Source organism: Microchirus variegatus, assembly GCF_963457635.1.
Source record: "Microchirus variegatus genome assembly, chromosome: 19".
Taxonomy (NCBI): Eukaryota; Metazoa; Chordata; class Actinopteri; order Pleuronectiformes; family Soleidae; genus Microchirus; species Microchirus variegatus.
Genome location: NC_139820.1, coordinates 4,921,734 through 4,936,906, shown reverse-complemented (window position 1 = coordinate 4,936,906; position 15,173 = coordinate 4,921,734). Strand labels below are relative to the sequence as shown.

At 42.4% G+C, this 15,173-nt stretch overlaps 1 protein-coding gene across 1 annotated transcript in view; it reads left to right on the top strand.

The window, feature by feature from the left end:
* The window catches only part of LOC310940889 (SEC14-like protein 1), a 30,441-nt gene continuing 15,268 nt past the window's right edge, over window positions 1-15,173 (top strand). The window contains exons 1-2 of the mRNA XM_083905932.1: window positions 1-323; window positions 3,392-3,481. Of these exons, the coding sequence (XP_083762058.1) occupies window positions 3,419-3,481 (63 nt within the window). The 5' untranslated portion in view covers window positions 1-323; window positions 3,392-3,418. The remainder of the gene's footprint in view (window positions 324-3,391; window positions 3,482-15,173) is intronic.

Genomic DNA, 15,173 nt, shown 5'->3' with positions numbered 1-15,173 from the left:
CAGACCTCTGCCGTGTGTGCTGCTCCGTCCTGCCGTGAAACAACCGTATACTGTGTGGGGCATTTTTTAACTCCCGTCGTCCCAGTTTCGAGCTGTCTCCGTCGGTTAGCCGGTTAGTTGCTAACCCCGGCTACATGGCCAGCGAGCTCCGCACAGCTAACTGTTGTTAGCCTCAGCGCAGCGCTGGGACCCCGGCGAAGCGAAGTGAAGTGCGAGGAATGGCAAGAGTTGTCTCGGATATTCCACTGAGAACACACGGCGACTAAAAACAAAATAAAGCACGGAACGAGTCCGCGTTTCCCCAGACACGTTTTGAGACACCGGTAAGCAACAGTTCTGTGATATATGTGTGTGTTGTATATGTAAAAGTTGACAGCGTTTATTTGAATTTAGCATTAGCTCACAGGCTAGCCTCTCTGGTAGCCACTGTTGTGTATGCTAACATTAACAAGTCGACGGAGCGAATGTTACGTATATTTTCGTGATTTATCAACCTTCATGCGTCATTATGGACATTTTGGTCCATTTGGGTAAAATTGTCCTCTTGATCTGGCCTCAATTTTGCATGTTACAGCTTATGGAACAATTTCTTTGTAAGAAACTCTCTCTTGGATGTTGGAATTCATGCCTTTTATTGTATATTATTTAACAAAAGGTGCAATGGGATGTGATTTAAAACATCTGCTGCAGGGATTCCAAAATTGACAACAATTATTGACAAATAAAAGTCAGCACTTACCATGTGTTGCATACAAAAATGATAGTTGAACATAATAACAACACTTCTACTCTGCATTCATGTTGCTTTTGCTCTGTAAAGTCTCTGTAATAGTCATACAGTGCATATATAAAAAGAACCCAGAAGTAACAGAACTCATTTCTGTCATGTGTTTCTGCTGTTGATGCTTTTAGAAATGTATTAATTCCCCAATAACCTCACATTGAAAATGAACAGGGAGCACAGTTGAAAGGCAGTCCACACAGATCACTCATGGATTAAAGGCAGTTGTGTGATTACTCAGCATTTCCAAATGCACATATTCTCGTCAACACTGCTGCCAGGCCTCTGAATCATAATCCACTGTAACAATAATAAAGTCTCACGCAGAAGTAACCACGCTAGCACATCCACGTTATGACATTTGTTGCAACGCCGCGATAGTTCTGCAGCTTGTGATGTTAACCCGTCTGCGGTGAGTGACGTGCTCTCTGATTGCTCAAGCTCTTGTGGAGCTTAAGCTTTTTGTCTCTTTGTAAAGAAGCGGTAAGAGTGTTTGCTCAACGTATATCGGTGACAGGACTTAGCGCTGCGCTCCATTTACATCAGAGGTTAGAAGTCAGAATTGGTAGTGACCTCACTTCCATGTTGACCCCGCTCCAGTTTAGACATCTCAAAGGGTTTCCACAGGTCCTTGAAGCACCCTTAATAGACATGGGTCATTCAAAGTGCTTGAATATTGGGTAAGAAATTGATATTTAGGTCAATGTCTCCCTTGTTTGTTGCTTGACGTACGTATACGAGGCCTATGCAGGACAAACGTGGGGACATAATTACAAGTGGTGTTGTGGACTCTGTCCACTCTCTCTGTCTGCTGTTGACGTGAGAATCAATGCAAAACTTTTGCCGAGTTTGAAGTCCGACTTGAGGAGACGTTTCAGTTGCAGGAACATGCCAGAAAGATGGTGCATTTCATTTTTTAGTTCCTTGGTCAGATGTCACAATTTCCAACTTATGACTTGCTTTCTCAATTGATTACTTGTTTGGTCTGAAAATGTTGATCCGCGTTTCCACACCTCAAAATGTTTTAAAGATTTCTTTGATACACAGAGCAAATAAGACATTGACATTGACATTTAAGAAGCTGAAAACTTGGTCAAGTAATGGATTAACAATGGAAGGATCATTGAGACCCTAAACTACAGGGCTTTGTTTTGCTTGGAAAACCCTTCAATTGATACGGTCACTGGTCCATGACTGTATCGCGTGCATGTCATCCGATGTCTCCAATTGAAACCTGTAATGAATTGTCTTGCTTTTTAACGCTCCTCTGAAGTTGCTGACAGACCTCGAAGCATGGCGGTAATTATGTGTGGCAGTAGCGACCCATAGATATACGTGTTGTGTAGGAAGGAATACTGTGGTGGCCTGTTTGTGCTCCGTCTGCCCTAGACCAGTGGTTATTATTAGTCTGCCTGCCCTGATCCCTCTCAAAGTAGTGTTGTGCTGGTACATGAGCTAACACCCCTCCTTGCAGCCATGTTGTCACAGCACAGCAACAGTTAGAAACGTGTATTAGCATGCTGAAAGAACACCGAGTGCTTAACATACACACATTTGACTAGAAACAAATACAAACGACTAGAACATTTCGTGTCGACACGTGCTGTTTGCAGTTCAAAGCAGACATTTTTTTCAATCATCGCGTGACGTGACTGTAAATAGCGGTGACTTGAGCTTCTGCTGTGCACACGCAGAAGTTTGACTTCATCGAGCTGTGCACCATAATAGTTTGCAGTAGGGATGAGAGGTATTGGTACTTGACTTTGAGTCCTATCTGTCTCTCCAATCTACATTGTATCTCAGTCTAGATGGCAGTACATGTACCTGTTCTCTTGCATTTCTTATCCATACGCTTACCAAGTAACCTGGCAAGTTTGAGGTCAGTCAAGTGACCCATTGGAAAGTTATTCAATAAAGTGATGCTACGTTCAGTTACATTTTAACTTGTACGTCAAAACTAGGAGCGACTTTGCCCCCAAGTTTACTGCGTTCCATTTGAGAAGTCAGAAATGTAATCTTGGGCTAGCCTGTGTTCGAATTACCATTCGATAACAACACTATACGTAGTGTTTTTGTGCGTACAAACACCATATTAGCATGTATTATCGTTAAATAATTAAACTGTACTATGTGACTATCTGATTAACCATGAAACAAATATGACACAAGTGCTATTAACAGTTAAAGTAGCAGTGTTGGAAATCCAAGTTCTTGGCCTCATCGCCTCAGAAATCCCAAGTTCCAACTACAAATGGAACATACCATTGATGCAAGGTTCAACCCAAGTTTGCAGCGAGAACACATTATTGACTATATTTGACAAATGAGCTGCGTTTACTGACCCGAGATCCTCATTTGTGGGTCAAAGAAGTTCCACTCACAGGGCTACTTTCCAACACACAGGCACGCAGAAAAGCACCTGGCATCACACGAGCGTCGAGTCAGCCAAAAGCACACCTTTATTTAATTACACAGTGGAATCCCTGTTGTAAACCCGATTGCTGTCGTGATGGCGTAGATTTGGCACGGAGCAGCCGTACATCTCAGTGTTTCTTTGTGTCACTAATTCCTGTGATCACTGTGATGATTTTTGTGTTTCTTATTCTCCAGGTTGTCGGTGTTACTGCAGTTCTCATCATGGTGCAGAAGTACCAGTCACCCGTGCGTGTGTACAAGCATCCCTTTGAGCTGGTGATGGCGGTAAGTGTCTGCGCCTGTAGTCACAGTCTGGACTCTGTCTCCATGGATGCATGACATACAGGAAATGTCATGACTTTTAAAAGTGTCTGTGGAGGAGTTTATGCAACAATCTCTTTGCCTTAAAACCCATATTTATCCTGTGTGCCTGTGTAGCTGGTCCATTTCGCTCTGTGTCTGTGTGTTTGTGTGTGTGTTTATCATACTGTATATGCAGAGTTATGTAATGCTCGTGGGCGAGTGCCACAGAGGTCATTCTCATTGAATTACACACCTTGCATGTCATTTGCTCACAGATACAAAATGCGGTTGGTGAAGCTCAGAGTGCAGAGCTCACAGCTTTCACTCTGAGGGCTATTTTTATGTTTTCCTAACAAACACCGTCAGTATTTAGGCTTATTATGGTAAAAAAGAAAAGCCTCTTTACAGCAAAGAAACAGAGTTGAAGCAGATGTTTTTCTGGAAGCCTGCTCTCCCGTTAGCCGGTCTCTTACTGTTCCGGCGTCCTGGTGCACAACAGCTATCCACCATCTTGATTTTTTATAATGAAAACAACCAGTGAAGCAACAAGTTACCTCACGTATTGCCTGCTATGTGATGTGAACAGCTCTACTCCTTGCCAAAATGGCATTATTTGGATTGTTGACGCTGTGCGATGTCAGCTACCAGACCTCTAATTATGAGCTATAGCAAGGCTAGACCGCAACGACATACACCACAGTCTCATGTGGGCGACTTAACAAGCTGTCGTGTGTTTTTAGCGCGTTTTCCGCACCAATTCAACAAACGATGCACTTCATTAATAGCACTTGAAGTCAAAGATGTCGTCGTTGCTCGGCCACTGGTGCTGTTCTGTCTCAGACTTGCAGGTGGTAGTCCATTTGCAATGTAAAACAAACCTTACCTCGCATGGCCTTTAGCAAGTGATTGCCTCACTACATGTTTTTATTAACTTTCGGGCATGAGTGCACATGTTGAGTGTAGATTTCCATGTTCATTTCCTTATATTTTGCTGTTTAAATGGCCATTTTCTTCATCCAAATACCTCCCTTTGCTTGTTTTTACTCTGCAGTGTTTTGACCTAAGCAGCTGTTTGCCAGTAGTAATGTCCTGTTGTTGCACACTGGCAGCGTCATCGTAATAACTAGACTGGCCAGAGATGCTTTAGTGCTGAGCTGGTACTTTCTGCTGTGCTTTCCTGCTTCAAACGACACCTGATGACCTGGAAGTCATGTGTTTTTTAAATACACCAGCTTACCGACGGGTGCCGTTTTTCTTTAAATGGAAATTAGCTTTCTTTACTGGCTTGAAGGAGGAAGCAGGCAGAATAAATCTCCTTAGTGTTGACTGGGTTGAGCTCTGGGCAAACAGATGGCTATATATAGAGCACTCAAACCCGCACCCCGGGTCTACACATGCAGCCCAAGGGGGGAATCCATGTCTAAAAATGCAGTAAACGTCTGCAGGTGACTTAATAAGGGCACCAGTGTTTGCAGTACAGACCATGGCATTGTTTGGATAATAAATGACGAGATATTGGTCGAAACGCAACTGATGTATTGCCAAAAAGAGTTAAAAATGACTATTGTGCATGTAATGATGGCTAAACAGGCTTGCATCATTAAATTACACATTTTGTAAACTGCAGATCAGCCACCTCCATGGGTTTTCTGTAAACTGGAATGGATTATTTCTGGAAAATGTTTGCATTGTATTTTATAGTGTAGTGGTTAAGATACACGTCCGTTGGTAAATGTGTAAAATATACCTCTGTCCTTTTCTGTGTCCCTTTTTTGAGACTTTTTCTCTGCAGTGGGTATTTTTTGCAGACACTGCAGAGGAGATTTAATGGTGCGTCACAACACTTGTATTGAAAATCCAGTGAAACCACTCGCTTCTCACTTCCTTCCATACAAGCTTTTCAGTTGTACACTGCAGCGTAGTAGTAGTGTAACGGCATCCCCTGCATTTGTGGGGGAAAAACAATCACAAAGCAATGATACAGCACTCTATTGATTTGTTGTGTAAACAGGATTCAGCTCAACCTGAACCTGCAAGTGTATAAGGTGTACAGAGCCTGCAGGCAGTGTAGGTGTTATGCAACTGGTTCGAATAATTACGTAAGAAAATGTTGAAAGATGTCACTCTCCAATGTCTTGTTTTGTCAACAACCCAAAATCATTCAGTTGTAATGATTTCTTTGTTAAATTGGGGCACAGAAACCAGTGAAATTGTCACATTTCAGAAAAGTTGCAGAATAGTTACGCCACCTCTCTCCGGTTTCTCTGTTAAAGGCATTTGAAGTATCTGCCAGCAATGGCTTCTTCCCTCTGTTTGATGGGGATTATAGTTGACATTTTGCTTTGAGGAATTTGGTGTTCTCTCGCGACCAGACTCTTGTTTGGCTCCTCTCCGTTCTTTTAAAACCCCATTTACTCGTGCAAGGGTAAAAGAAAAAGACAGAGGCGCTACATTCCCCTGTTAGAGCCTTTAAATGCATTCCTGTAGTCGAGATGAAATATGACTTCGCCTCGCTTGGCCTCCAGGAGCCACTGGGTCCACTAATGGGTGCCATCAAAGCGTCGCAACCTCCGACTTGCATGTACTTTCTGCACTGAGATGCGTCTGGATTTTAAATTCCCTTCAGCTGTTTTTGTTCTGCACTGGTTATTGCACTTCTTCTCGGCGTTGACAGCTTTTTGGCGGTTTGACGCTCTTCGTGTGAATTGGCAGTTCGTGTACAATTTGCAGGTTTTACATCATACCTGCTCATACCAATTTAACACCGTGGTTAATGGAATCAAAACTGAAAAACAACACCATCTGCATTTATATTGGTGCTCTATACGCTTTTGCTTTCTCTTGGCTACCAGTACACACTTTCTTGCGGGCTAGATTTTAACGCTGATGGGTTTTTTCCTCCTCCTGCTGCTTCACACTAAAATTAAAACCGAAAACAAAATGCTAATGTGACAACATTGTTTGGTTTTGGGTGTTGCCTTTTGATTTCGTTTCGTGGGTCTGTACAACTGTACTGTACGATTCGTACAGACAGGATCAGACTTGAAAATTAAATTTAAAAAAATGCTACACAGTGATTTCCAAAAATCAAGTTAGAACAAATATTACACCAAGGTATTCCAATATCCCCATCCTTTGGCTGCCTCACTTGGGTGAGTCCACAGAATTGTTTGTTGCTTTGCCATCCAAGACAAAGAATCGGGATCAGTTTATTGTCACTCTCAAGAACACATTTGGCAATTTAGCATACACGGAAACGGATAAAACATAAAAAGACATAAAAACACACAACAGACAGCAATGGTCTCATGCTCTTCTAGGTTGTATGTTTTTAATATAGTATGAATTGTCACAGTAACTGATTTACTTTTTTATAATCAAACACTCACGCTCATCCCTACTGTATATCAATAATTAAGCCGTTTAAACTCACCCTAACACTTTTGACGTTGACCTCTGAAGTGTCCGTATCACTCCACTAAGTTGGCCTGTTTGTGTGTGTGTGTGTGTGTGTGGGGTTGGTTTGTTGTTTCTTCACTTAAGTGAAGTTAAGGGAAGTACAGCTTCAACGCCGCTCTGGCCACAGCGGTCCCTTGACAGGACTGTACCAATATCAATAACAGGAAGTGGTATCTGATGCTGTCGCTGCTGTTGTTGCAGCCACTCAGTTCGGAAGCCTCTGGTCTACCCTCGGGGAGTCCGTTGAGGAATGTCTGAAGCAAAACACAGTACGTCGCTCGCTGTTGTTTCAGGCCTGAGGGGACGGTTGCATCTGGCACATGTCCAGTAAAAATAGCTGCTCACTTGAAGATGCCTGTTATTGATGACCTTATTAGCATGACTGCTACCAAGTGAGGGTTTCGAGTGAGTTAAATCCCAAACCGCACCATGGTAACGTACAGGGCCTGTAGCTAATCCACGAGGACAAAATGCTTTGGTCCTGCCCCTGTCCCTGTAGAGTTTCTAAAGAGGAAGGAACAGGTTGTTCCATGCTAGTGTTATTGCCACTATCATGGGATTTTAACCCCCCCCCCCTCCCCTTGTGGCCAAATCCTCAAACAAATACATGTAATTCACATAATAAATGTTGGCAAGGCAACAAAACGGACTGAATTTCAAGACTAAACCAGATTATCTGGAGATTGTTATCAGGAATGCGTCATAGGCTCGGCTAAAGCCTGTAATAATGAAAACTCGCTATGTACTTAATTCACTTTTTGCTGTGTACAAGTTTTTGCTAAAGCCCCAATACTAAACCTGATAAAGAGTCTTTCATGCACCCTTTGGTGTTATTGGAGCTGTTAAAGCCGTCTAACTTCATTTACCACCTTTTTGGTATATTTTGAATCATTATGCATTTTCTGGCAATCGCAAATATTGTTTACTGGCATCAATTTAATATATATATATATTTTTAAAGTTATATGCAATGATGGAACACTGGTGCCCATCCCTTGCGTATTATGTCCTCTGCTTTATCAGATGCGAATGATCCAGTTTTGTAAAATAAAGCGGCACTCGATTGTTTACGTGACAAAGAGTTGACGAAATGAGGACATCCATGTTTGCTCTTGTGTCGCACCAACTGACTGCCCATTATAATCTTTTTAACCGTTGTTTACCAAACCTCCGGGTTTTCTTTTGTCCACAAACCAAAATGCATTAGTTGTATTCATTAATTTGTTATATGGAGCAAAGGAAGCAGAAAGTAGTTTAATTTAGTAATGCACTAATAATCTATTAATCGTTGCATTACCGGCTCTGCATTCTGATTCCTCCCAATAATGTATCCTCTCTGTTGACCTACATTTTAGATCCATGCCTTTTTCATACTGAATCACGCCGTACAGTACAGTGTGTCACAATTAATCTGAGCTTCCATCATGCAAAACAGAGTGCACTCGGATAACCTATCAATGTCCATCTTACCTTTTTGAGATAATGGTGCAAAGAAGCAGCCGTTCCAACAGATAAAAACATTTGTCACGCGAGTGACAGAGATGAAGAAAAAAAGAGAGTTGCTGAGGATTAAATTGTGCGTACGTGGTTTGAGTGATTGGATCAGAAGATGCATTCAGGAGAGTCGAGCCCCTACTGTCGACGAGTGATTCGATCACTCGGGTCTTAAAAGGGCCCGGGATCCTGAATTCTGTTAATTGTGTCATCCTTTTTTCGCTGCATGGACTACTTTGGCCTGCAGGTGCCTCCTGTAGCTGTCGTTATGTGGGTCATCACTCGCACATTTCATTCTTTCAGTATTTGTGTCCGTTTACTGCAGCGCTAGTGTTTCTAAACCTGGCTCATCCTTCTGTCCCCTTCCTTAATGTCTGGCCCTGGTTCAGTCTCAAAGCAGCCCTGGCAGGTCGACATCCTGTCCCCCCCCCCCCCCATGTCCTGACCCACTTATGGCCAGGTCTTGTTAAGGCTTGTGTAGCCCAGTTCTCTTGTGTTGGAAATATCACGGCTTTAGTCTGTTGTTGTAATCTTTCTGTGAGTCCTGGCTTTCATTTGACTCGGATGAATTTGGGTCTAAAATTAACCTTTTGATCAGAGGTAGAGGTAGGCATTGGCCAATGAACATCGTTTTTCCACCCATAAGTTTATTTTTTTTTTGATTTGTTTGATGACCTGTGCCATGTATTGACGTCTACTTTTCACCAGGTTGTGTCTTGTAAGGTCATTCCAACTTATATTATAACAATATATGCTGTAGCAAATAATATTCACCTTTAAAAAACAACATTAGGTTTGTTTTGATATGGGAATGTGGTCGATCGAAAGAGAGCCCAGACATTTTCTGTGAAACCCACTTCCTCTTTATTCAGCCGCAGCTCCTCGGTTGTAATTTCCCATTGATTACCCCATTTAGCCTTCGATGCTTCCCTCAGCTTTGCAGCCGTCTCGTCTCATTCATAGAATCTCCAGCCACTCTTCTGAATGAAACCGTCAGAACTGTGTCTGCAGGGTCTAATTCACTTGCTGCGCTAGATGCCGTCTGCCGTAAACGAAATATAATAATAATAATGAAGAGTTAATACCGTCCTTTGGGAGTGGAGTTTATCGTCGGGAGTGCTGCTTAAAATCCAGCACTGTGCCACGTGACTGCAGCAGCCTGTGAGAAACGCCGAGGCTGATTTCATTCACTCATCGCCAGGACGCTCATTCACCCTCTTTGGCTGCTGCAAGGTCGAGATGCTGCTCCCGTCGCTGCTCCTCCTCCTCCTCCTCTTCCCCCCCGCTCGGCTCAGCTCTGCACTGCTGGAAGCAGAAGAATCTGTCACACACAGTCACCCTTTTAGTGTATTTCAGCGTTCAGTGCGACAGCAGTGAGTCAGATCTGTGTGGCAGCTTAATGACGCAAATATGAACGTGGCACGCTAATGTTGCGACGGTCTTTGCTGCGCCAATACGTGGTTATTTATGGGCCGGATTGACGTTTTCTTTTTGTGTATTTTATCTCATTTTGAGGTAGATTTGAGTGGTTTCTTTGCTCCGCATAACTGAGAAATCATTAAAACTGAATCATTTTGGTTTCTGCACAAAATAAGGCATTCGACAAACATCAGCATTTCGAGGTTTGGGACACACTAATCAACATTTTCTGACATTTTGTGGACCAAGTTCATTTAGGGTAGTAATATGTTATGAAAATAACAGTGAGATGCATATTGGTTGACCTTGAATCTTAAGTGAGTTACTGTATTTATCGAGGTGCAGCTGGCCTGGTTTTTTGAGCACATTTCGTGGCAAAAAATAGATTAATCTGCCGTCCCATTTCTGATCCAACGCGGTGGATTCGCTATTCGTTCCTCTTGTGATTCACGCGTCCCCACATTACACCCCTGCTCAGATGCAGCAGTCCATTAATCTGCACAGAGGGGTGATCAGAAAATGAGCAGCCACTCCGCCCCCCCCCCCCCCCCCCCTCCCTCCAGCTGTCAGCTGCGAGGCGTCATGTGACCGGGAAGCTTCTGCAGTGTGTTTACTGTAACCGCTCACTAAGAGGCTCATGGCAGCTGATAAAGTCACTGAATCTTGTCGTAGTTGCGGCAGAGGCAGCCTGCAGTGATCCGACTTTGCCAGCTCGCCTCTTCGCTGTCGAGCAGGATGTCAATAACGCCGCGGTTTCCTGTTCTCTGTGTTGCTCAATGAGGAACTTCGGGAAATATCTTACTCATCATTGTCTCGGCACTTTTATATGTTCACAAAAAAAATCAAGTTTAAGCTTCGGCGTATGTTGTCCAGCATTTCTTGTTCCTTTCTGCGACTTTTTGATCGCTAACAGACGGACATTGTGCTGCTTTCAGTTCCCCCGGTGAACACACAGACACACACTCATTCATTCGCGCATACATAATGTAGCTCTCCAGTTGATTATATCACACATCCTCCCAAATATTTAGGGCTTGACATTGATATAAGGTCCCCACGCTTTTGCAGATCGTTCCCCCTCCTCTCACCGAGTCGGTCGTTCCAGGCGGTTCTGCCATTACAATGCACACTGTACACAGTGAGATCAGTGGCAGTAGTTAAGTGGGTGGTGTGGTATGCAGAGAGACCAAATGCTCTATTGTTGTGTCCTTTCAATCAGGATATTGTTCTCTTTCCAAACCCACAACCAGTTCACACCTTAGCTCAGATATAGAGGACAAGCTTGAATATTGTGCGAATATTTCTGGTGCGTTTTTATTTGGCATCTGCTCTGACAAGGTTTCAAGCGAGGCCTAGTGAGGTACCGACTATAAGATAAAGGCAGCAATAGTGTTATTTTGCACACTTATCATGGCAGAGCCGGCGAATAAGAAGCAGAGAAAACTATTGTTGGATGAAGCGACTGTCTGGGAAATCTCACAACACTCATGGGTGTCATAAAAATAAGTAGCTTCGTAGAGAAAAACCATCTTCTCCGCTTGAGTACAGGAAATAAACGCCGTCTTACTTACTCTACAAACAGAATAGTACTATGTTTGTTCCCGTGCAGGAGGCTGTGTCAACATCAGTGTAAAGCTGCTAAACTGGTTGACCTTGCTATGGGGAGTTTGGGAGTCTGGAGTTGTCTTATCCATGACAGGATCTTTCCCGAAGAATAGTTTCTCCCTTCTTTAGCTCACATGAGTGGTTTCCTAGTCACACGATCAGTCTGTGTACTCAATGATCCGTGTACTCAATGAGGTGAGAGTGAAAACTTTATTGTTTCCATCCTTCTAAAAGCTCTGGCAGGTCATCGCATGTATTGTGTGACCAAAGAAGCATCCAATTTATCAAGCCAAGTGAATCCTCATTTTCTTGGATTCTGCTGCAGTCACCCACCATTCTTAAAAGTAAAGATGTAAACATAGACTCAAAGGCACCGCTAACACGATAAACCGGTGTAGCCTGTCTGAATTGAAACCTGAAACATGTTTAATGTGATGTTATAGTCCTTTTTTTGGTTTTGTTACATGATCCCTCGCGTTTGAGTCGGTAAGAACAAAACACACACACACACACACACACTTTTCACTGACCTAGTTTCGAGTTCATGGCTCTGCTCTCAAAAATGAAAACCAGGAGGAATTTTCCTCTGCATGAGCCGGACACTGAAACTCTTCCACGTCAAATTATGTAAACAGATGCCAGCAAGTGTTTTTCTGCACCAGGACCGTTATTTTCAGACGAGGGTTGCGTGTCTGTGGCAAACCTGTCTGAATAATGAATGTGACACCGTCTGTAATTTTCTGTCCGACTGGTGTTCAGTGATGTCCAGTAGTGAAATTGATAATTATTTAGCTCTAATTCTATCAAACCCTTTCCTTTTGTGTCTTTGTTTCTGACACCCTCTTTGAGTGACATTAAATGTCATTCAGGCCAGTTAATCACTGTCAGATGGTGCACAATAACACGCGGTACAAATACAAATGTGTGAAACGGCTGAAGAGCTGCAGCAACTCGTCAATCAATCAAATAAAAATTGATCTGCAGCTATTTTGATAATCGGTTTGAGTGTTATCTTTAATAACATGTGTTCTGATGTTTCCTAAATGTGAATATATCCTGGTTTCTTTGCTCCATAGAACAAATAAATCATTAAAACTTAACGAAACATTTGAGAACATCATCATTTTGAGGTTTGGGACATTTTATGGACCAAATGACTGCAGTATTATGAGTTTATGTCGTCTTATAAGAATACATTGGTCTAAAAATCTTAGTCCTCAGATCAACAAAAATGTATAGAATCATCATGATTTGGATGTATTTATCCAGAGTTGAAATGTAAATGCTCGAGTTCTCATCCAAATAGGCTTGTGTCGAAGCCATCGACATCAAATGTCTTAATCCCTAAAGTGCTTCCGACAAAAATGTCCCCATTTTGCGAGCCAGCAGAAAAGCCCAGCTGATGAATACGGCAAAAGTTGACCCCTGGGCAGCTGTCGTCTATATTACACAACCACTGTCATAAGCTCCAGATATATGATCCGGCCAGTGAGGAAGTTGGAAGTGTGTTGTGGTCAGTGTTGCTCCCCCCGACGAGACTTAAAGGATTTTCACGTTAATGCAAACGGAGCGACTCGTCTCTCACTTTCAGGGTCGAGTAGTTAAGCAAATTAATCTCTGATGCCCCAATTAGTATTTAAAAAAAACTTTATTCCTCTCTATTGTGTGACAACGATGTAAATAAGAAGAGAATTTGTGGTATTTTGCCCTCGGCTGTTCAGCTGAAGTTCGTGTGAAGGCTTTTTCCTGAACATCTTAAAGATCAAGTCGCTTCATGTCTTTACACAGTTGCTCCTCCTCCCTCTAGTTCTTGTGAACAGCTGTATCAGAGCTGTTGCTATGACACGACAGCTTTGCCTTGGGCTTTTTCTTTTCCTTCCATTCCATACGATCCAGTGCAACTACTGAATGTACAGTATATACATGGTACATTGTTGGGCCCGTACACCATCTGTAACCGGAGTCATGTCAACACTTCATTGTGCACTGACGAACCGTTTCACTTTTATTCTTCGTATGACTTGTTGTAACGTCTTACCCATTTTCGGTGTATGTATGGCTGGTTTTAGTTTCTGTTTGGAGTCGTGTACACGCATCAAAGAGTCATAGTTGGTTACCTTGCTCGGGGGCACCCCAGCCCTTGACCTGTCCTGGCATTCGAACCAGCAATCCTCAAGTTCCCTTGGGCTGTGTTGCTTCTTGGCTTTCAGTATTACTCAGACCTCTTGTCCTTATTCTTATTATTCGTATTATTTGTAGATTATGTTTAAATAGTCTAAACTGCAGCGCATGAGCTAGTGAAAGAAATGCAGGGTTCGCGGCATGTTGCGCTAATGGGGAGATGTAACCACTTCTGCAAATGGACATTCAGTCATTGGAGTAGAAGTATTTGTATTTATGAATGTAATCATTGATCACAACATTTGTTTTGTACATTTTTAATATGTTATTGACGTTTGATACATCTAGTGCGACCTCCTACCTATTCTCTGTTGTTTTTTGGGTTACTGTAATAGCTCCCTGCAACCCTCATGTGGAGGATAAAGTGCTAGAAAATTAAATAACTGACCTTAATGTTAATACCAGATCAGTCATTTGCAGGTATATCTGTCTATTGGGCTTAAGAGAAGCTTTAGAGTCACTGTGTCACGATGTGAGCCCTGTGGCTGTATGTATGCACGTACGTATGTTTTTACTGTATATAACCTGTGAGGTGTTGGGACGATTTGCTGTTTGATGGGTAAACAGGCAGTTAGTGAGTCATGCACAAATGCTCACGAAGGCAGTGGAAACGTACATAGGAAAAGCCGTATTGTAAACACGCTGGTGACATAAGGTTTTTTAGATCTTGTTGGTTATTTACACTCGCAACACGAAATGCGTGTCGTCCCACAAGACGGGAGTACAACTGCTATCCTTCCTGTCACGAAAAGAGACGCCACCGCAGTGAGTCGAAGGAAGTGCAGTCTGTGGAATGTGTGTTCTCCTGTTCCAAGTTTGATGTCGGCAAATGAAATTGATGCCCTACTTTGACATTGATCCATTAACCTAAAAACCATCCCTCAACAGGGGAGGAACACTGTATCTAGGCCTGCAATTATTAAATTGTCACCGTCATTTTATTTTATGGCATAATAATTGCACGACAAGCTTGATCCAAGTTCATAATCCTAATATTTTCTTGATTTATTGAGTCATTGTTTGGTCCATAAAACGTTGACCGTGTTTCCCAGACCTCGAAAAATAGGATGTTGTTAAATGTCATATGGTAAGAATTGTTTACAAATTTAGCATTTTTAAATTGGCATATTATCAAAAATAAACAGCACACTATAGCCAAAACAGGTCATTGTTTATTAGCTCAAGAAATACCTTTTATTTTTCAGTCTTCTCACTCGAGGGTGGCGCTAATGTTCCACTCGCATGCTATTAAACCACAGCAGATGAAGACGTCACTGGAAAAGGGCCAAACGATTAAAAAAAAATAAAACCGTCATCTGAAAACAAAGTGCAATCAGTAATGTAATGAATTCTCATCTTAAGCCAGCTCTTATTATGACGTTTAATGTGCGCGATTATGGTGATTATGCAGAATTTTCTTGCAATCAGTACAAATAATTGCCAGCGTCAATGCCCATTAACATTCCAGACAAATAGAAGTAGTAGCACACAGCAGTTTTACATTAAAAGGTAAAAA